Source organism: Saccharomycopsis crataegensis (genome assembly GCF_037102585.1).
Source record: "Saccharomycopsis crataegensis DNA, jcf7180000000073, whole genome shotgun sequence".
In the NCBI taxonomy this organism is placed as follows: Eukaryota; Fungi; Ascomycota; class Saccharomycetes; order Ascoideales; family Saccharomycopsidaceae; genus Saccharomycopsis; species Saccharomycopsis crataegensis.
Window position 1 is genome coordinate 939,234 of NW_027043820.1, and position 21,281 is coordinate 960,514.

At 38.3% G+C, this 21,281-nt stretch overlaps 7 protein-coding genes across 7 annotated transcripts; 2 read left to right on the forward strand and 5 right to left on the reverse strand. All coding sequences in view use genetic code 12, as the record gives it.

The window, feature by feature from the left end:
• Nucleotides 1–2,498: 2,498 nt before the first annotated feature.
• Nucleotides 2,499–4,088, reverse strand: TRP2 (anthranilate synthase TRP2; the record flags this gene model as incomplete). The annotated part of the gene is made up of 1 exon (XM_064994774.1): nucleotides 2,499–4,088. The coding sequence occupies one exon, from the start codon at nucleotides 4,086–4,088 to the stop codon at nucleotides 2,499–2,501; it is 1,590 nt and encodes a 529-aa protein (XP_064850846.1).
• A 1,511-nt stretch (nucleotides 4,089–5,599) lies between these two features.
• On the reverse strand, nucleotides 5,600–6,481 carry RSR1 (Ras family GTPase RSR1; the record flags this gene model as incomplete). The annotated part of the gene is made up of 2 exons (XM_064994775.1): nucleotides 5,600–6,276; nucleotides 6,475–6,481. The coding sequence occupies 2 exons, from the start codon at nucleotides 6,479–6,481 to the stop codon at nucleotides 5,600–5,602; spliced, it is 684 nt and encodes a 227-aa protein (XP_064850847.1).
• Nucleotides 6,482–7,345: 864 nt separating this feature from the next.
• Nucleotides 7,346–13,072, reverse strand: DCK1 (guanine nucleotide exchange factor DCK1; the record flags this gene model as incomplete). The annotated part of the gene is made up of 1 exon (XM_064994776.1): nucleotides 7,346–13,072. The coding sequence occupies one exon, from the start codon at nucleotides 13,070–13,072 to the stop codon at nucleotides 7,346–7,348; it is 5,727 nt and encodes a 1,908-aa protein (XP_064850848.1).
• Nucleotides 13,073–13,723: 651 nt separating this feature from the next.
• Nucleotides 13,724–14,062, reverse strand: DASC09_011740 (uncharacterized protein; the record flags this gene model as incomplete). Its single annotated transcript, XM_064994777.1, has 1 exon — nucleotides 13,724–14,062. The coding sequence occupies one exon, from the start codon at nucleotides 14,060–14,062 to the stop codon at nucleotides 13,724–13,726; it is 339 nt and encodes a 112-aa protein (XP_064850849.1).
• A 942-nt stretch (nucleotides 14,063–15,004) lies between these two features.
• On the reverse strand, nucleotides 15,005–15,961 carry PAN6 (pantoate--beta-alanine ligase PAN6; the record flags this gene model as incomplete). The annotated part of the gene is made up of 1 exon (XM_064994778.1): nucleotides 15,005–15,961. The coding sequence occupies one exon, from the start codon at nucleotides 15,959–15,961 to the stop codon at nucleotides 15,005–15,007; it is 957 nt and encodes a 318-aa protein (XP_064850850.1).
• A 417-nt stretch (nucleotides 15,962–16,378) lies between these two features.
• Nucleotides 16,379–18,541, forward strand: NDC80 (kinetochore-associated Ndc80 complex subunit NDC80; the record flags this gene model as incomplete). The annotated part of the gene is made up of 1 exon (XM_064994779.1): nucleotides 16,379–18,541. One exon carries the CDS (start codon nucleotides 16,379–16,381, stop codon nucleotides 18,539–18,541), a length of 2,163 nt encoding a protein of 720 aa, XP_064850851.1.
• A 387-nt stretch (nucleotides 18,542–18,928) lies between these two features.
• On the forward strand, nucleotides 18,929–20,539 carry CYT1 (ubiquinol--cytochrome-c reductase catalytic subunit CYT1; the record flags this gene model as incomplete). The annotated part of the gene is made up of 2 exons (XM_064994780.1): nucleotides 18,929–18,967; nucleotides 19,670–20,539. 2 exons carry the CDS (start codon nucleotides 18,929–18,931, stop codon nucleotides 20,537–20,539), a joined length of 909 nt encoding a protein of 302 aa, XP_064850852.1.
• Nucleotides 20,540–21,281: the final 742 nt, after the last annotated feature.

Consider the following 21,281-nt stretch of genomic DNA (forward strand, 5'->3'; position numbering starts at 1 on the left):
ATGACTTTCCTACATGGCTTCTCTGGAATAAACCCTTGTAACTCCCTTTGTAATTCCTTCGAGACACGCAAAATGCCAGAGTTTCCCTCTAGAATTGCTGGTGATTGTCATCTGAAAAATGAGACGAACCACTGGCTATCTTCATGAATAGATCCTTGCTTAATAAACGTGCCTGTTTTGTGTGATCTTGAGGGTCAATGGTAAGGTTATTATCTTGGATCGAATTATCTGTAGAGGATACTCTTACATCCCATCAGGGGTTCAAGAAACAACATAAAGACATGTGTATGTCTTCAATAAGGAATCTCATAAACACTGGTCACTAGAATTTTATATTAAGAAAGAAACTTCAAAGTAGATGATACTGTATTGAAAGCTTCCAAAGCGATTTTTTAATTGTTTTCGATGTAGTTTCATAGGTTCTATAATTTTGCTTTTGTAGCAATTAGATGTGATACTCATCTTGTTAATGAGTCACTATCAAATTCCACAAATTATATCCAGGCCTTGAAAAATTGGATTCATCAGTGGTTTACGGCTGGTTAGATGAGTTTTCTAGACATTGGTTAGTTAGAGGATTTACAACGAAGAATTTGGCATCGTAGAAATAATCTTTTTTTTTTTTTTTTTTATGAGAGTATTAAAGAAAAGTGATTTCATTCTAAATTGTTCATTTTTAGGATATGATCTTTACTCAATATTTCAAGGTGAACAAAGATTAACTAAAAGATGGACAAAGAGAGAGAGAGAGAGAGAAATGACAAGATAAACATATTATTGATGAAGGTATTCCATATTATTAGTAATAGTACAATTTAGCTGAACCTGTCTCAGATCAATATAAGAACCATATATATTGTGTGAATCATAGTTCGGGGAAATACCAACAGTATTTGCAAACTCCAGCTAAAACTTTGAATCGTCTATTCTTTGATCTCATATATCATAAAAGTACAGAAATTTGCACTGTTATTGAATAATGATGTTTTTTTTTTGTTTTTTTTTTTTAATAATTAAAGAGATCATTTTATTGCTTCATTGTAATTTTTTAAATAAACTAGTTCCTATCTATCTACTGTACAGCGGGAACATGAGATTATTATATGATCCTTAAATAATCAAAATGCTCCTGGAAGCTTTACGTAATGTAACCCGACAAGATCTCTATCGTTGTGTCTCAATTGTTCCGCAAACTTGAGACTTATAAAAGCTGCCAGACTAATAATCACAAAGCTAATGATGAGAAATATTGATCTTTTTTAGAGTGTATTGGTCCAGCAGGAAATATATGTATATGGGTGGGATGTGATGCTTGATCTACTGCATCCCATATATGTGATTTATTACGACATACGGTAATTCAGACTCCTTCCTGATTGGGCAAAAGCCATAACATAGGGTCCAAAAATCTGAGATTTTATACTCATTCTATCGAAATCGCTCGAATAGGAAGGCACTTTCATGCATGAATAGCCCTGAGCCCATACTGATCAATACTCATCATACATTTTCTCCCAGGTAACTGTAGTACGTGAGGCCAATACACAAAACTGACATTTATCACCACCTGACCAAGAATATTTCGTTCATATGAAGGTGTTAAGTGGGTAGGGCTACCTAGCTTGCATGCCTGAAGAAATGAAAGGATAATAATCTGTATCTTATTAAACTTTTTTTTTTTTTGAAGAACAGAACATCAATATTCTTGATTTTTCCTCAAGTGTTAACTAACACACGATACAAATAGAATTTACAGTGAATGAATGGTGCAATTAGTATTCGCTTAAAGACTAGTTCTTCTTTATCTATATTCTCATAATATATCACAATCTTTCAAGATCCCATCATTCCAATGACCACTGGGAAATCTTGAATAAGGGAAGGACCCATCAATAGAATATCTGTATCAGTTCTCTGTTATTCTCACAATGCATCGCTCATCAATGATATACAACTAATGGTAACCTAGCACATATCATTGACCAGCCCAAGAATACACGAGAGAACAATGGCACGTTCTGATAATCAGTTAAACAGAAAGAAGAAGAGTAAAAGAAAATAAAATCACCTCCCTTGCAAATCCTTCCATCATCAACGAGGCTTGGGAATTCCTGCTCATTCTCCTACCATCATAAATCGTTGCAAATACTTCCAGAAAGGCAAGTGTAAGTTCGGGTTGATGTGTATGCTCCAGTAGATGTTAAAGAAAGATCAAATTAAAATGTGAAAAATCAGAATCGAAAACTTGGAATTCCATATCCCCCACCATGATTGACAAATTACTATTGTAAACTTTTTTTTTTTTTGCACCATTTCACTTCCATTGTAACTTTTCTCTGATATCTTACAAAAGCAAAAAAAAAAAAGTACAACTAACTGCCTCATCATTTTCTATAATATATATATATATATATATAAATGAAAAAAGCTTCAATGAAATAAAATAATTAAGGAAGATGAGGAGAAAAATAAGCATCATTTACATCGTTCCATATCGATTATTTCTGCAAATCTTGGGCCCAGAAATGTTCAGCTTCGACAATTGTATCATTGTTGGCCTTCATCTTGTTCATAGTTTCGATATATTCATCATATGGATCGGAATCATGGACAATCCCCCCACCAGCTTGTAAATATGCTACACCATCCTTGTACACCATGGTTCTAAGGGCAATACAAGTATCCATCGATCTACCATCGTACCCCCAATGACCCACCGCACCCGCGTACACCCCACGACGTTCGCCTTCGAGTTTCCCAATGAGCTCCATGGCTTTAACTTTTGGAGCCCCCGAGACGGTCCCGGCAGGGAAAATCGATCTAAACGCATCGAATCTCGATTTATCCGGACGTAATGTCCCGCTAACTTCACTGACCAAGTGCATGACGTGCGAGAATCGTTCGATGGTGAGTAATTTATCGACGCTGGTGGTTTGTGGGTCACAAATACGGTTGATGTCATTACGCGCCAAGTCCACCAACATGATATGTTCGGCACGGTCTTTGAGTGACGATTTCAATTCGTGGGCCAACGCATCATCTTCATCCTTGGTGGTACCACGACGAATCGTACCGGCAATAGGATGAGTCACCACCTTATTGGCAGTACTGGACTTCACCAACAATTCCGGCGACGCACCAATGATTTGAAAATCAAGATAATCGATATAAAACAAATAAGGTGATGGGTTAACGGTTCTCAAATGACGATAAATGTTGAATGGGTGCAATGAAGTTGGGCGAGAGATCCGCTGAGATGGCACCGCCTGGATGATATCCCCTTTGAGAATATGATCCTTCAAAGTCTTGACGTGTCCTTCGTAACCTTCTTGGCCGATATTTGAAGTGAATGGTTGATCAGCAACGATTGGCGGTTGCTCAGGAAGCACCACGTCGTCTTCGAGAAGCACTGCCTTGATGAGATTGATTTCTTCACTGAGGGCTTGGTATTTTGCGGTGATGGTCTCCACGGTATCGTGAGGTTCCACCGAGACGTTATTGATGATTTGAAGTCTTTGATACACGTTATCGAACGCCACCACACTATTGAACAACATCAAGTAACTCTCTGGTAATTTCAACACGTCTTTAAGTTCACGTCTGGTCTTTGGTTCAAAATATTTAATACAATCATATGAAATATACCCAATGGCCCCGCCACTAAGGGCTGGGATCCCAGGCAATGGGGCTTGTCTGAAATTCTTCATATTTTGTTCCAAAACGTCCAAAGGATCGACTTCCACCCCTACTTCTTCGATATCACTCACCGGGGTTCTTAAAGATTCGTCCTGTTCTGCACTAAGGGTCTTGATGGTCTTTAGAGGTTTTACCCCAATAAAAGAGAACCGTTCAATTTGGTCACAGTTTTTGGCACTTTCAAATAAGAAACTAGGAGAACGGACCCCATGGTTCAATCTATTGTCCGCATGGGCAAGTTTGAGGTAGGCAATGTGTGGAGTCAAAGAGTCATTAGGAACGTACTTGTAGATAGGGTACAAGTTTGGGAGTTCGGTAGGTTGGTAAGCTGAGCGATCTTTGGAGATGATCTCAAGGAGACCCTCCAAGCTAGGTTGGATTTCGGTAGGCATTGGAAATAGTTAGTTAAAACAAAATATACCTATCAAAAAGATTAATGATTATGACTGAAAAATCGTCAAAAAAGGGAAAAAAAAAAATAAAGAAAAAAAAATAAAAAAAAAAATTAGTCAGCTGACTGTGAAGGAACCGTACTGATGGTACATTCCCTTCAATCAATATAGGAGGATTACGTTATAACGTAATCTAAAAGAACGAAAAACGATATTACAAGAACGATATTAAAAGGATCATAAAATTAGGAAACATATTCTTTATGAAAGAGAAAGCTCATTCAGCAAACTCATTGTCTCTCTTATTAATACCATGATATCGTGTAGAAGATTAATTGTCTGATGGTCGATTGATGGCATTTTGAAGATCCAATTCATAATTATCCAAATATTACTGAAATTAAGAATTTCTTTTTTTTTTTTTTTTTTTTATTTGAAATCGAACTTGTGTAAAAATATCTTGAATATAAGAAAAACCAAATTGTAAAAAAAGATCTCTAACCAAAGAATGATGTATATCCCAAAACAAATATACGAGTTTCCAAGCTATAGTAAGACAAAAATAGGATAATACTGAAGAAAAAAAAAAATACTAATAAGAAAGAAACAGATAGACAAAATTAAGTTTAAAGCAAAAAGATATATATATTTATATATATATAAATAAATATATTCGTGGACTAAGAAAACATTAAATGATAACAAAAAAGTCTGTTGTGTAAATTGGAAGATGAATTGATGAAACATCAAAAAGGTTTCAATCAACAAGAACAATCAAGAATGAAAACACTTTATGGAGCCAACCTAAATAAATAAATAGCCGAAGATATTAAGGAAAAGATAATATATGTAAAAAAAAAAAAGTATAAGTAGAGCAGCATTAAATAGATAGAGCAGAAAAATAAACACATTTTTCTAACAAAAAAAAAAACAAGAGTAGCAATTGTATGAAATAATTTAGGAAAAAAAAAACAAAATCAAATCACTCTAGCACGATTGTACCATAGTGTAAATAGTAGAGGATTTGATAATAGACAAGCAAATTAACACAAGAAAAGAGAAAAAAGAACAACAAAAGGAGATTTAAAGTGTATCCAGAATATAAAGGGGATGGTGAAAAGGGGGGGGGGGGTGAAAGAAAAGGAAATAATATTATAGCCAAGCAATACCTGAAGAACAAGATCAAACAATAAAAATGAACAGCAAAACAAGTCAGGGAGAGCCAGAAATCAATGACAAGAGGATGAATAAAAAGGAAGAAGAGGAAGGTAATTCTAAACAAAGCAAGCAAGGCAACCAATACGCTCTTCATTTCCTTGGTAGCAAAGTTTTCTATGATCCTCTTTTTCTTCTGAGTTTTCCTCCAGTCATTATATTATCTGGTCATTATTATTATTATTATTTTTTAATTTTTTGTATTTTCAACTTTTTTTTTTTTTTTTTATATTTTATTTTATTGCTTTCAATAGAAAACCATACCAGTCATTTAATCATCAAAGTACTTCTTCCATTTACAAAATCACACACTTGTTCTTCTTCTTTTGCTTGAGGTTGCCCATCGATTTTTTGTTTTGAGGTCTGGCTGGTGGATTAGCTCTGGAAGCTTGGTTAGTTCCTGAGTTACCGTTATTCTTCAAAGGAGGCAAGGCAGGTATTGAATGATTGTCATTAGTTGGTGAGGTCATGGCTTCTCTAATCATGATTTGACGAATAACATCGGTGAACGCTTCTTCCACGTTAGTTTTCACTCTGGCACTGGTTTCGTAGAATGGGACTTTCCCCCACTGTTGGGAAACATTGATACCGTCTTCGGGACTCAAGACTCTTTCATTACTAAGGTCACACTTGTTACCAATCAAGACCATTGGCACGTTGGTGCTATCTTTTATTCTCAACACTTGTTCCCTGAGGGTCAACAATTCCTTAAGCGAGTTTTCATCGGTCACGGAATAAACGAGCAAGAACCCCCGTCCAGACTTGATATACAATTCCCTCATTGCTGTGAATTGGGCCACCCCTGCAGTGTCCAAAATTTCCAACTCGACAGTTTTGCCATCGACTTCGATTTGCTTTCTGTAAGAATCCTCGATTGTCGGGTCATACGATTCAAAATATACTCCTTGGACAAACTGAACGGTGATGGAGGATTTCCCAACACCACCGGCACCGAGAACAACTAATTTATAGTCTTTAAAAGAAGGAGGAGATGAGTTAGTATTGTGAAGACCCAGACAAAAAACAAAACAAAAAACAAAGGGTTATGCTCTAATATATATAAAAATGACACCCATGCAGATAGTGAAAAAAAAAAAAGGAACCACACGAGGAAGAGCAAATATAGTAATAAATAATAAAATGTGTTTTGTGATTGTAGATTAGTACTTACCTCTCATAGTAATTATGATTTATTTATTGGATGGGGGGAAAGAGATGGAAATGAAGGAAGAAGAGCAGGCCACAGATAAGGTGTGTGTGATTTTGAATAATTGATTGGCAAGGGTCTTTCCTTGTTGTTGTTGTTGTTGTTGTTGTTGTTGTTATTATTGTTGTTGTTGTTGTTGCAGGTTCACACTCGTTGGGTTATGGTCTTGATAATATATATACGATAGGTGAGCGGATAACCAGAAACACTTGTTTATTTTGGTGGTTTGTGACGGAGGTTCTGGGAAGGGGCACGAGTCTTGGTAGATTTGACCTGTTTTGTGTCTTTTATTTTTTTTTTTTTTTTTTTTTTTTTTTTTTTTTTTTGGGGGATTTTTATGATTTTTTTTTCTGCGTGTGGCAGGGGGAGTTGGGGATTTTTTTAGTGCGCACATACACAATTAATAATGAACATGGATAATAACAATAATAATATCAATATATTCATAATAAAACATATACTTTCTCCTCTAGTAACAATAAACAAAAAGTAAGAATAGAAAACAAATATAAAAGAATCAACTATAACAGCATTTGTCCAGTAAACACTCGACAACACTGATTTCTAACAACACAATAAAATAGAAATCGACTAGAAAAATAAATAAATAAATAAATCAATAGATAAATAAAAAAATAAACATATAATTTGAACATCCTCAGAAGTACAGAGAACTAGTTAGCCAAAAAAAAAACAACAAAACAAAACAAGAAAAAAAAAACAAAGAGAAAAAATCAATTAAAAAACACTAAAAATAAATAAAAAAGGGGAAAAAAAATCAAAATCAAAATCAAAATAAATAAATAAATAATTAACAGTCAGTCACTCACAGTGATCACTCGATAATGTTACGCGATTGTCTCCAATTCAACACACTTCTTTTTGCCGTAGTTCTATGAGAAGAATGGGTATGACTATGGGTAGAATCAGTTCTTTGAGAATTATCCGAACTATTACTGTGCATTCTTCTCAAATAATCATGACCCTTTATGCCATTGTTGGCAACGTGCACATTCATTGGCACTGGCAATTGGATGCTTGGAGCATTCAACATCGCAGCATGGCTGGAAATCCCGTTATTGATATCCTCGGTTTGAATCCCAATTCTTCTGATTTCCTCTTCAAAGTTCTTCTTGAACAAGTCGACCAAGGTATATTGTGACTCTTGCATTGATTGAGGCACCAACTTGGCATGGATCATCAAACAACGTCTGATGGTCATCGCCAATTCATTGAATTGAATACGTAAAGTCTCAAGCTGCAACGCGTAAGCTGGGTTCTTGGTGAACGATTCAGAACCAAAGAATACACGGTATTGACCGATCCCACCATTCACTGGAGCATCGATGGTACCACTCAATTGTCTGGACATCTCGCTGAAAATATTACTCAAGTCTTCTTTTTCCTTCATCGCCTTGTTGGCCATGGTTTCAAGCCCAATCAATTCTTGGGTCTTAGACGTCAACGATCTCAAAGCGTTTTGCAATGGTGACAACTTCACGGTAATCGCAGATTTAATTTCACTTCTGTTCATCAAAGTTGGGAAAGAGGTGTAAGTTTCATAAGTGGTTTCTTCGACCCACAAGTCCATGACCGAGCTGGAACCTGGCAATCTTCTGGCGTTGGTGAATCTTGTCAAGTTTCTGTTTTCCATGTACAATCTGGCGCTGACCGTCAAGTTACTGATATTTTGCGGAACATTGACCCTTGGTTCGACAGTGGTGATGTGCAAATATCTACCCGATGGGATCGATTCACTCAATTTTCTGGCTTCATCATCGTCACTAACAATAATCGCTCCGGGATGCAATCGCAACAATCTATCATGAATACTGGTAATGTGCTCGAATGGATAACCTTCGTAAATATATTGTCTACCTCTCACCGATTTAGGGAAACCATAACCAATGAACGCAATTCTGAAGTACGATGGAGTCAATCTTTCAATGGTTTCCAAATCCAAATAAAGACCCGACAATTGCTTATGAACGTACGATAATCCTTTGAAGTCATACTTGATGGTATCATAAACATGGGCCAATTGCTTGTACACTTCAATGGCTTTTTCCAAAGCTTGGCCCTTAACGAAATTATGGGCCATCATCTTCATAAGCGCTTCCTTACGTTCAAACGACGATTGTTCTGGGAATTTTGGCTTGATACACACTGGTAACTTATCTTCGGTGTTCCAATCATAAGTACTGGCCAACAATTCCAAACTCAACCCAGCTTGTACAAAGTTTTGTTTAGCAACATTGCCTTCAACCATTTCACTGATAAAAGAATGCAACAATTCTGGCTTGTTGACATGTTTCAAGAACCCATTGATGTTCAACTTGTGGAAAGTTCTATCATCGTCGAATTCCGGTCCTGGTGGGACATTTTCCAAATCATTAAGCACTTCCAAGAATTCGTACAAGTTTTGGATAAAGCTGTCGATCGCCTCGAACGCCTCATCTTCTGGATCAATTCTAATCGATGATTTCAATTTCTTGATGAAATTTCTTTCTTCATATTGACCCGGCTTATATCTGTTGCTGTGGAAAATTTCGTACAATCCAACAATACATTCTCTTTCAATATCGATCAATTTTTCATTCAATAACCATTCAGAAATAATAATGGTCCAAAGCATCTTGACCCCAACTTCTTGACAATTGGCTTGTCTTTGCAAAGACAACAACATCAAATCTTGCAACACCCCGTAATCGTAATTGATGAATTCCACTTGATACCCTCCGAATTTCGTCAATTGGAATCTGACAATATCGTCATCAAGAGCATCCCACGCCAAGCAATCCCAGACTTCGTTAATCAACAGACACACTCTAGTTCTCAAATCACCACTGATTTTCCAACAAGCTTTTCTTGGAACGTCGGCCAAATGACAAATGGCCACTGGCATCGCGGTAGCAAATTTCATACAAGTTTTCAAATAATTACCCCAAAGCAATCGATCGAATTGATCGGCATTATCCACCGGTGGAATGTGATCGGAAATCATAATGTTTTTCAACATTTCAAATACAGTGGAACCGGCCTCGACAAGCAAACCGTGCAAAGATAACCATTTAGTGGCCGGATAACATTTGGATTGGATCATCAATTTGGAAGTTTGGATGATATTCAAGATTTGTTCTTTATTCAAACTCTTGGCGAAATAATCGGCCTTATTAAACATGGTGTCACTGATACTGGCTTGGAACAAGCTTTGTAACCCTTTTTCCCCACAAACGTGTTTACCAAGTTTTGTCATGTAAGCAAACAACGTCATCAACTCGATCAAAATCTCCACAAATGATTCATCATTGACAATCGAGTCCATAGTGATTTCATTAAATGGGTAAGTGGTTGGGAACAACGTGGTGAAAGTTCTCTTTGGTTTGAACATCCCATTGGCTCTAGCAAACTTATTGTAGTGCAAAATGATTTCGGAAATAGATGGAATCAACCTAACTACCCCACGACACAAGTAAAAGTCTTCGACCCTGTTGGTTTTGATGATATCCCAACAAAGGGAGCAAATGGAAACCAAGATCCCGTTAGCCAATCTGGAGGCTTCCATATCGTTGTGGCCCACCAAAACTTCCATGGCCCAGTTGATGGAGGTCAAAATCAATTTGTCACGACAAGCAGGGGTTTCCACGACCCAAGAGTGCAACAAACGACGAATCAACAATAACTTGGTGATAATAAACCCAAACACTTTGTCATTACGCTTGTTGATAGGTTGGGCACCGCCTGAAACGTCGACAGTAGATAACCCTCTAATACCAACGGAATCAATCAAGATAATTCCGAAATTCAAAGTGTCCTCATCCATGAAAATGGTTCTAAGACTGTCTAACCAGAGATCAATCACTTCTAAAATGTAAGATTGATCAGAGGTGAAGTTTTTATCTTTGGAAGATAAGAAGGTGGCAATCGAGCTCAAGAAAGATTTCCACGAGTTGATGAAAGAGTCCACGGTTTTGGAATCGGTGGTCTTGATAGCTAATCTCAAAATCAAAGTGGACACACGACATACCGATCTGTTGAAATATTCCCACGAAGTTTGGAAAGAAGAGAAGTATTGCTCCATCTTAGATAACAAATAAAACCCGACAGATGGCAAGTTGGTGGCATTTTTGATGAAATTTTCAAAGAAGTACACGTATTGGTCTTTTCTAGCGATGACAAAATCAAGAACGTGAACAATACTTTCAAATACCGATTTATTCAAAGCTGGCAAGCTCAAATCAATCGAAGCTTTGTAAACTTCCAACAATGAGGTCAATAATTCAGGGAAGTATTTCACCAAGTGCGAAGTGTCCAAGTTATTGAATTTCTTGATCAATTGAATGAAAGTGTCTTCGTTGGCTGGTAAAGAAATCAAATTCTTCCAATTCAATAAGGTATGGACCGAGTGGTCGACGTTGAAGGATTTACCAACGTATTCACTGGTGATTTCGAACGACACGGCCGAGGAGTGGCTGTTGCCAGCACTATTCAATTCGACCAAGTGGGTCTTCTTATATTCGATAGCTTGGTTGCCTCTTCTGATCAATAATCTACCTTCAGCAACCACTTCACCATTGATGAAGGCATGGAAATACAAGAAATCACTTTCGGCATTGCTCATAAGACCGCTATTAGCACCGCTGCCAATTCCACTAACTCTGATCAATTCCCCTACCGATTCATCGGAATGAACTGATGGAAATTGCCATTTTTCAGTTTCAGTTTGGTTAGCCCCTTTAACAAAACTGATACTATTGTTGTTGGAAGTAACTTGAATAGTGACAGGGAAACCTTTCAAACTGGATGCTTTGACGTGAACTTTCCCCAACTTAATGTAGAATCTTTCGCTGAATTTGACCAATGGATCATAAAACATGGTTCTAATTTGGGCAATTGGTCTTAAACCATTGGTGTCAAAATCACTCATGAAATTCTGGGTAGCGCTTTTGAATTCTTTGATGCTGACCACCAATTTCTCGGCTCTTGGGTTGACCGCCACCCCTTTATTAGAACCTCTAATAATTCTATCGGTTAATTCACCCCAACCGAAATTTTGGTCGCTTGGAGTTTGTGCTTCATGCTTGTTGATGTAAGAACCGAAAAGTTTGATCTTAAAATGGTGGGATTCTCCAGTAGCGGTGATGCCTTTTCTAGAGAATACTCTGGAAATATCAGTGACCCCGGCAGCCACCCCTTTTCTAATCTTACTGATAGAATGGGAATTGGAACCGGATTTTGGATGAGCGTCGACTGAGTCCTTTGGAATTTCGATTTCTTCGGTAATGAGGGCCACCAAATAGATTCTACCTTTGTCGATTTCTCCAGCAGGAATATTTCTGAAAAGCGCAGCACTCAAAGTATCCATATTGAGATCTTTATTGGCATTGATTGGCACAGAGAACGCTTCGGTAAGTCTTTCTTTAGAATTTCTCAAGTACAAGAAAGCGGTCATCCCGATAAAACCTTTTGGAGATACCGAGGAACTAGAAATCAAGTTGGTGAAATCAACCAAGATTTGTGATGGCACTGCTTTTTTGAATTTTGAGTTTGCCGGTGGGTTCAAATTGGCCAACTCGGCGTCGGATAATGGGTAATTGGAACACAAGGCAAACATGAATTGATTAATGGCGATGACATCGGGAGTCGCTTGTTTGTTAAGATCTTTGGCACGATAATCAAACAATTCCCCGGTTTCTGGGTTTCTGGCCAAAATGGCTTCGTAACCGGCGGTATCGTATTTAATGGCGGAGCTTTTTCTATCGACTTTGTTGATACCTTTCGAAGACAACAATTTGGCGATTTTACTCAACAACAACGCGACACTTTTTCTAGCGACGTTTTTTTCGGCTTTGGTACACAAATTATAAGATAATTTGATTCTAATTTCGTCCAATTCGTAGTATAACGACCCCAATTTCAAAGATAAGGAGAATTCACCCACCGAATATAACGAGTAGATATGGGAACTCAAAAGGGAGATTGCCGGGGTGATTTCGTCCAACAAGTCGCCGGAATCCAATCTAAGGGCAGGTAAAGGAGGTTTGAGGTGATAATTTATGTTTTCGCCTTCTCTGGCTTCGGTAGCGTTCAACTCGGTTTCATAGATGGTGGGGACGGTAGGATTACTGACAAGGGCGCCGTTGGTGATGAGCTTGGTTTCGTAATTGTAACCAGTGACATCAGACACCGTGGTTGGTTCCTGGGTGCCAGAAGACGAGATGGCGTCCATGATTTTTTGATCGCCATTCTGGGCCAATTTTGGGATTTGAATCTTTTCAAAGATTTTGACGTGAGATAACGGCAAGATCACGACGGCGATTCTTTGATCAGGCAATTTTTCCAAGTTTGAAGTGATGGCAATGAAATCGGTTGGTAAAGGCTGGACCAAGATATAACCTCTGGCCCATTTATCACTAGCTTCAAAGATGTAGACTTCATCACCAGGGTACAAGTTTTGGAAATATGAAGGCAATTTATCCAAATGATTCTGGGGCAAAAACGACTTGACCACTCTACCATGGGCCAACATGGGAAGTGGCTGCCATTTCTGTGCACTTGTCATGGTATATTGTGGTTAAAATGAAGCAGAAAAAAAAAAAAAACAAGAAAAGAAGAGATTAGAGAGAAAAAGGATTGTTATTCACTGGTGTACTTGGATTTTGGGGAAACTTTGAGACAAATAAAGAGAAAAAAAAAGAAGGAACGAAGAACACTAGCAGAGGGGATGGAGGTGGTGTAGCTGGTGTGGGACGATCCAAAACTCGGGGACAACGCACGTATGATGATGAAATGGACAGGTATGGTTGGTTGGTTGACGTATATAATAGAATAAAGAGTGGGTCGATTGGAAAGAGAAAAAATTAAAGGGGAGGGAGGGGGTGATCTGGTTGGCTGGCGGAGGATTTTCATTTTTTTTTTTTTTTGGTTTTCTGTTACGTGTCCGGGACGGCCGCGGAGGGCGAATGTCTGGGTGTTTCAGCTATGCTGCCACTACCGCTGTCTGTGTATGTGGGTGGACTAAGTTAGTTTGTAGAGAGAGACGAGTAGAGTAGAGTAGAGTAGAGTAGTCTGCTTTTGTACAGCGTGCCGAAACGTGTGTGATGATTACAAGTGGCGTATCGTATCTCCCACTCGGTGGGTATCCTGCATTATCACTAATGATTCTCTATAAACAAAAAAAATCCAACTATCGCTCAAATCATCAGCATTCAAGTTATTCATCACCATCGATTCCTACAGAGCCATCGCTGATCTCTTCATTCAATATCATCATCGTCATCTCCATTTGTTCATGATGACAGCCCGCTCCTGTTCTTTCAAGCTCTATCACCATCAGTTGACGACGCAGATTCAGCAATTCCGTAAGTTTGATAAATCCCATCATGTTGAAAAAGAGAATTACGAGTAGGAGGATCTTGCGCATTCTCCAAACATGTTGCTGTTTCAATTTCTTCAGTGACTGGGATTCTTGTAGTTCAAGATCATCGTTATTGTCTTCACGTTCGATCTCCGCTAACAAAGCAGCATGCGATTCTTTTTCATCAATAGCCATTACTTCTTACCTTACTTTACTCACACCGTAGGAATTGTTATTTATTTTGCTGATGTATAAGAAATGTCAAAAGCAAAAACAGAACATAACAAAGATGGTGGAATTCCTATTGTTTATATTTATCTTCGGTTGGCATTTTTGCTAATGCATGGTAACTTGAACCCGGTGACAGAGCATTACCACAGAAACATTATTGCAGATTAAAATTTTCAAAAACCCTGGAAGCACTTAAGGTATGATGCTATAACTATATCCCAATGCAAGCTATATATTATATATAAGAGTTGAAGGGGTAGTTATCAATGGAAAGTTACCCATCATTTGACAATAACAATTATGATGTATAGCAGACATCTCCAAACAAAATAAACATAAGGGGGGACTGACTGACTCTACTCTACTCTACGAATACCCTTCCGCATTCATTGCAACCATTCCAATAATCTTTCTCAATAATAATAATTATTACATTTGACTATAAATAAAGATAGGTGGGCACCCCAAACCTGCGGCTCAAAGCACGAAAAACATGGTAACATGGCAATTCATTATATATAGAAACCAGCGAGTTAGATTCGACACACACACACACACACACACACACACACACACACAAAAAAAAAAAAAGAGAGGCTTAGGATGAAAAAAAAAGATTGATGATATTAATTATCATGGATAATAATCTCTCTAGAAGGATTAGATCAACAAGTCACCGTGGCGAAGAAGAGCCCATGGGATTGTGCAGATATACATAAATTTTCTTCGACATGCATCGCCTTCAATTTTGAGGTTTTACGTAAATGACATCTGAGTAAGCGTCTAGTATTTGAAAAAGAGAAACATAATAATAAAAGCTATAATAATCTCCATTTGTAAAGAGCATATACAAATAAATTGTCATTCCTACAATCACACCAAAGCATCGAATGTTTATACAAAAAACTATAAAAGAATATTATCAATCAATCTAGTAACATTGTCATCGGAAGAGTTGGTCACATAGATTGCGCATGTGATGCACCCACCCTTGTTGGTATCTATCTCTGTTAATTCTTCCAAAGTGTCTTTATCATTGATGGAGATATAATCAACCTTCATCGCCCCATCATCTACAAATGGCTGGATCACCGCCATCATTTGCTTCTGTAATTCTGCCACACTGGTGATGTTCTGTTGTTCGTACAAATCTTTACCATGTTTCAACATTCGGTAAATATTGGTCGACATTTCCACGGTGGGACCATCCAAATACTTGTTTCTTGAACTCAACGCTAGTCCCGAGTCATCTCTGTAAATATCACAGACCACAATCTCAATATCAAACAACAAGTCCTTGACCATTCTGCGGATCACCAACGACTGTTGATAATCTTTTTGTCCAAAGTATGCTCTGGTCGGGGTGACAATGATGAAGAATTTCGACACCACCGTGGCGACCCCACGGAAGAAATTTGGTCTAGTTTTCCCTTCGAGCATTTCACTAAGACCGAGCACAGATACAAAGGCCCCAGACTGTTGTGACACATCTAGAGGGATTCCCGAAGGGTACATTTCTTTGACGTTTGGAAGGAACACCACGTCGACCTTGGTTTCTAGCCCGGCATGGGTGTCTGATAATTGGGAAACCAAACTGATGTCGTCTTCCACGGTTCTTGGATAAGCATCCAAGTCTTCATTAGGAGCAAACTGCGATGGGTTAACGAAGATGGAAATGATGGTGGCCCCGTTATTCTTAAGCGATTGTTTGATCAATGACAAATGGCCTTGGTGGAGCGCCCCCATGGTCGGGACCAACCCCACGGTCTTGTTGGCGAGGGTACACGAGAGTCTCCATTTTCTGACGTCGGCAATACTGGTGAGCACGAGAGGTCTGTAAGGCTGTGATTTTTCTTGTTCCATTGTGGCGTGGCCGGTAATCAAAAAATAAAAAACACACACACACAAGTGAGAAAGTGAAAGAGGGCCTATCCGAGGGGGAAATAAAATCATCAATCATCATCATCATCATCTTCTTCTTCATCATGGGGGCGGTTGTGCGAGCGAGCGAGCGCACGAGCGAGAGTAAGCGAGAGAGCAGGGCGCCGCACCCCCTGAAATGATTCTGGAGAGCGACGGCCGGGCAACGTGACGCGATAGCACTTTTTTTTTTTTTTTTTTTTTTTTTTTTTTTTTTTTTTTTTGATTTGTTTACAAAATATGTTGTTGTTGTTTTTTTTGTTTATTTTCTGTTTTACATCAAAACATCTGCTATTATTATACAGCTCGCATGTGTCAAGACAATAATACTCATAATCATAACAGTGCTCTAGCAGTATAATGTCACAGGACTACGCCTACAAAAGGCAAAGAATATCAGAATCTCACCCAACCTCGCACACCCCTCTTGCAACCCTCGATAACAACGTCTCCCATATTCCTACCATGATGAGCAATTTCAAGAAGAAAAATGGTGCTTCAGGAAAAAGACTTTCCATGATCAACAAACGACACTCAAGCATCGGGCCTCCGCGATTATCTTCGTTTGGTATCCCCTCGTCAGCATCGTCGCTCAAGAAAACCCTTGATTCTCCTTCAAGTCAGTCTGGCAAGGTCAAAGGGGCTAATCTCAATCCAAGGAAAGCCCTGACCATTGGAAGAAACCCTAAACTAAATAATAACAATAATAATAATAAAAATAACAAAAATAATAATAATAATAATAATAATAGATTGTCAATTTACTCTCAACTGGGAATGTTCAACGGAGGGGCAGGCGCAGGAGGAATATCATCTGCACTACTTCCAACCCCGTCAACGTCCGCAAGCAGTTCACAAAACAATAATACCCATACCATCCAAAGAGACCCTAGACCTTTACGAGATGGTCAATATCAAGAAACCATGCGACAAGAAATCCACAGTTATTTGATCGACAATCATTTTGAAATCAACACCAAGCACTTACTCACGGAGAAAACTTTGAGAGCCCCGACCCAAAAGGATTTTGTGGCGATTTTTAACTGGCTCTTCAAACAAATTGATCCTGGCCACACCGTCACCAAGTCTCTTGAAAGTGATGTCACTCTTCTTTTGAAAGTCGTCCAGTACCCTTATCTCAGTACCATAAACAAATCCCAAATTTCCGCGGTGGGTGGCCACAATTGGCATGTGTTTTTGGGGATGTTACATTGGTTGGTGAAATGCAGTTATTTCGATCACCAGGCCGCCAAAGAAGTTATGAATGACGACGAGCTTGTCAGCTCGAGCATTGAAGAAATTGATCTTGGTGATAAATTGAACAACATGTTTTTCAAGTATATGAAGAATGCGTATCAATTATTTCTGATGGATAAGGACAATTACGAACCTTTGAAAGAGGAATTACAAGCCGAATTTGACGGGTACATGCAGTTGATTGAACGCTCGGTCACCGATGTCGAGGCAGAATATCAACGGTTATTCGAAAAATATAATCGGTTGGTAAAGGAAGATGAAACCATTGAACACGGTAATAAGCGAAGCCAGGCTTTGGAAACCGATATTTTGAAGTTCAAAGAATACATTAAATCCATCGAGGCGCGAAAAATCAAATGGAATGCCAATGTTAATAAGATGACGTCTGAAGTCAATAACTTGAAACTGAGACAATTAGAGCTTGCACAGGCCAATCAAAAGGTGGTGCAAATGTTGACCGATCATGGATTGAATTTGAATGACGTGAAAGGCTTGATTGATGACAAAAGAAATGTCATTGCCGAACACGAAAATATGTTAAAGCTGGTTGAAGAATCGACTGCTCAACTACGAGAACACGAAAACGAAGCTCGAAAGCATTTTGATGTGTTGCAGGATTTGGCGAAAGACTTTAATAGTGATATCTACTCAATTTCTAATATTGCCGCGTCAGAATACCAGTATGATTTGGATATTGAAATTCAATTGGATGATCTTTTGGCGGAAGAGAAATTGGGGCTTCGGTCAGATGAATTACTTAAAGGTCAAGATCTCAGGACAACGAAAAAACAATCGCTCAAAGATTTACAGAAACGAGCCCGAGACAAGAATTTCAAGATCAAGGATGAAATCATCAAACAGCAAAACAGTATTGATTTGCTCAGTGAGACGAGTACGGAGAAGACCGAATATTATAGTAATTTGGAAGCTAAGCTATCTTTGTTGAAAATCCAGTCGGATGAGTTGTACAATACCATTACGTTAGAGTCGAATGCCTCTAATACTGAGACGGAGAAGCTTGAAATGCAACTCCAGTCATTACGAACTACTGTTGATCTGAGTTTGTTAGATATCGATCAGAAAATCCACTCCAAAGAGATTGAACACGACGGAGTTTTGAACGAAACTAGAGTGAAACGCGAGCAGTTACATAAGGACGCAGAGAAGGTGATTAATGAAGTGATCTCTTTCAAAATGGATATCCAAGAGTCTTTGGAGACTTTAAGCGAGGCGGTACTGGTTGAATATCTTGAGGAGACGGGGTAGATATATATATATATTGTTTATTGTTATTATTATTATTATTATTATTATAGTACTGTGTGGTATATTGGTCACAGTTTTAGGTTAATTATTTTGTAAAGTAACATATTATATAAGATGAATATAATATAATATAATACATGAATGGTGATAATAGTTGAGGGTAAGCACCCACCGCAGCGGCACCTCTCTCTCGACTCACGATCAGGTGACCAGGAAGCAACCCCCTCCTTAGTGTGAAATCCGGAGAATTTTATTGGCTGCCTGCAGAAAACCACACTGTGTGGAAAAAATCAAAAAACGAAGGGAAAAAAAAAATATCAGCTCTGTGAAACCCTCGTCTGAAGAAGGCTAGATAACAACCACCATCCATCACCATATCTTTCTCCGATGTTTGCGTTAAAGTCTGCTACTAAGCGTCTCAACAGTGTGAGTTAAAAACATTGCTTTGTTTTTCATTATTATTTGCGGTTTTATTTGAAGGAACTTTTGAAGAGAAAAAAAAAAAAGGAAGGAAGAAAAGAAGGAAGGAAGTATCAAAATCATGACAAATGGTCGAATCGTTTATGGAGTATGCTATCTCTATTATAGAAATTGGATACATGAAGAGGACTACCAGTTAATGATATATCTCTAGATTCATCATCTTTGAAACGAAAATTAATCTCATTAATATCCGGGTCAAGGGTACTTGAACTTTATCGAAAATTATTATTATCGTCTTTATGTTTATGTTTTTTATTGAGCAGTTTTTTGGGGGAATAATGGGCTGAAACATGATAGAAAGCATTAGGTGATCTGTTTGGAAAGACAATGGCTTTATCGAATCATAATAAAAGTTATTTATTTGATTATTCTTTTTTTTTTTTTTTTTGAATTTTTGAATTTTTGAATTTTTGAATTTTTGAATTTTTTTTCTTTTGTTTATGAGGGTGTGCTGGCGTCAAAATTTTTGGATATTCTATTTGGCTCATGATAATGGTTGTTGGTCAACCGAGTTCTTAATGGTCTCTTGAGATAAACGTAATTTGTTGGTGAAACTTCCTAACTTTTTCAGATCGGAACAATTGTCATTCAAATCTTGTCATTTAATATGATCTATCCAAACTTCATACTAACAACAATCATTAGAGAGCCTTTTCTACCAACACTGCCGCCAATGCCACTTCATTTGCAAAGAAGGCATTCACTGGTGGTGTTGCCGCCACTGGTTTGGCTGCCTCTTACCTTTTGTACGCTGACGGTCAGACTGCCGAAGCCATGACCGCTGCTGAACACGGTTTACATCCTCCAGCTTACGGTTGGTCCCACAACGGCATGTTCGACACTTTTGACCATGCTTCTATCCGTCGTGGTTTCCACGTTTACCGTGAAGTTTGTGCTGCTTGTCACTCTCTTGACAGAGTTGCTTGGAGAACTTTGGTTGGTGTTTCCCACACTAACAGTGAAGTTAAAGAAATGGCCGAAGCCTTCGAATATGACGACGAACCAGATGACCAAGGTAACCCAAAGAAGAGACCAGGTAAGTTGGCCGATTACATTCCAGGTCCATACGAAAACGAACAAGCTGCCCGTGCTGCCAACCAAGGTGCCCTTCCACCAGATTTGTCATTGATTGTCAAGGCCCGTCACGGTGCTTGCGACTACATCTTTGCATTGTTGACTGGTTATCCAGATGAACCTCCAGCCGGTGTTGTGTTGCCAGTTGGTGCCAACTACAACCCATACTTCCCAGGTGGTTCTATTGCCATGGGTCGTGTGTTGTTCGATGACTTGGTTGAATACGATGACGGTACCCCAGCTTCCACCGCCCAAATGGCCAAGGATGTCACCACTTTCTTGAACTGGGCTGCTGAACCAGAACACGATGACAGAAAGAAGGACGGTTTGAAGGCCATCATTGTTCTTTCCTCTTTGTACTTGATTTCTGTCTGGGTCAAGAAGTTCAAGTGGGCTCCAATCAAGAGCAGAAAGATTGTTTTCAACCCACCAAAGAAATAAAAGTAGCAACCGGGCTATAGACACATGAATCTCTGAGAGAAAATGAAACAAAAAAAAAACCCCCCAACAACAACAACAACACCACCAAAACAATCATACAAAAAGACAAAAAAAAAAGACATAAATAATCCCATTTAAGTAAGAAAATTAACATTACTATTGTTCAACCCCTTGAAAATAGTCCATGAGACGGGAATTTTTGGATAATCTTCCGATTTGATTCTTGATTCTTATTTCCCTTATTACTCGACTTGAACAGATTTCATGACCCCACTGACCTCTGTGCACTTATTCCATCACCGCCAAGTTTCTTTTACATATACTTCATTAAAGTTCCTTAATAAAAGCATTTTATTATTATTATTATTATTATTATTATTATTATTATTATTATTTGACTCAGCTTTTTTTATTTGATGTACTGTAGTTTATGTTCAGGTGTTGTTTGACGCAAACGTTTGTTGGAAAAAGGCCAAGACGGCTAGCCGACTACTAAGTTGAAATGAAAGGTGTAACAATCTAAATCTATTGAGAAGTAGGACTATTATATGAATAACCAACCTCGAGAGGAATATAATATAATAATAATAAACAGGAGAGAACTAAATGAATAAAAAAAAAAAAAAAGAGAAAAGATTCTTTCATGACATGCGGAATACCCGGGAAATACCAGTGGAAATGGTGAAGCTGAATATGGAATGAAGAGACGTATTGGTGGTAATAGCGCGGGGAGGGGGATCAG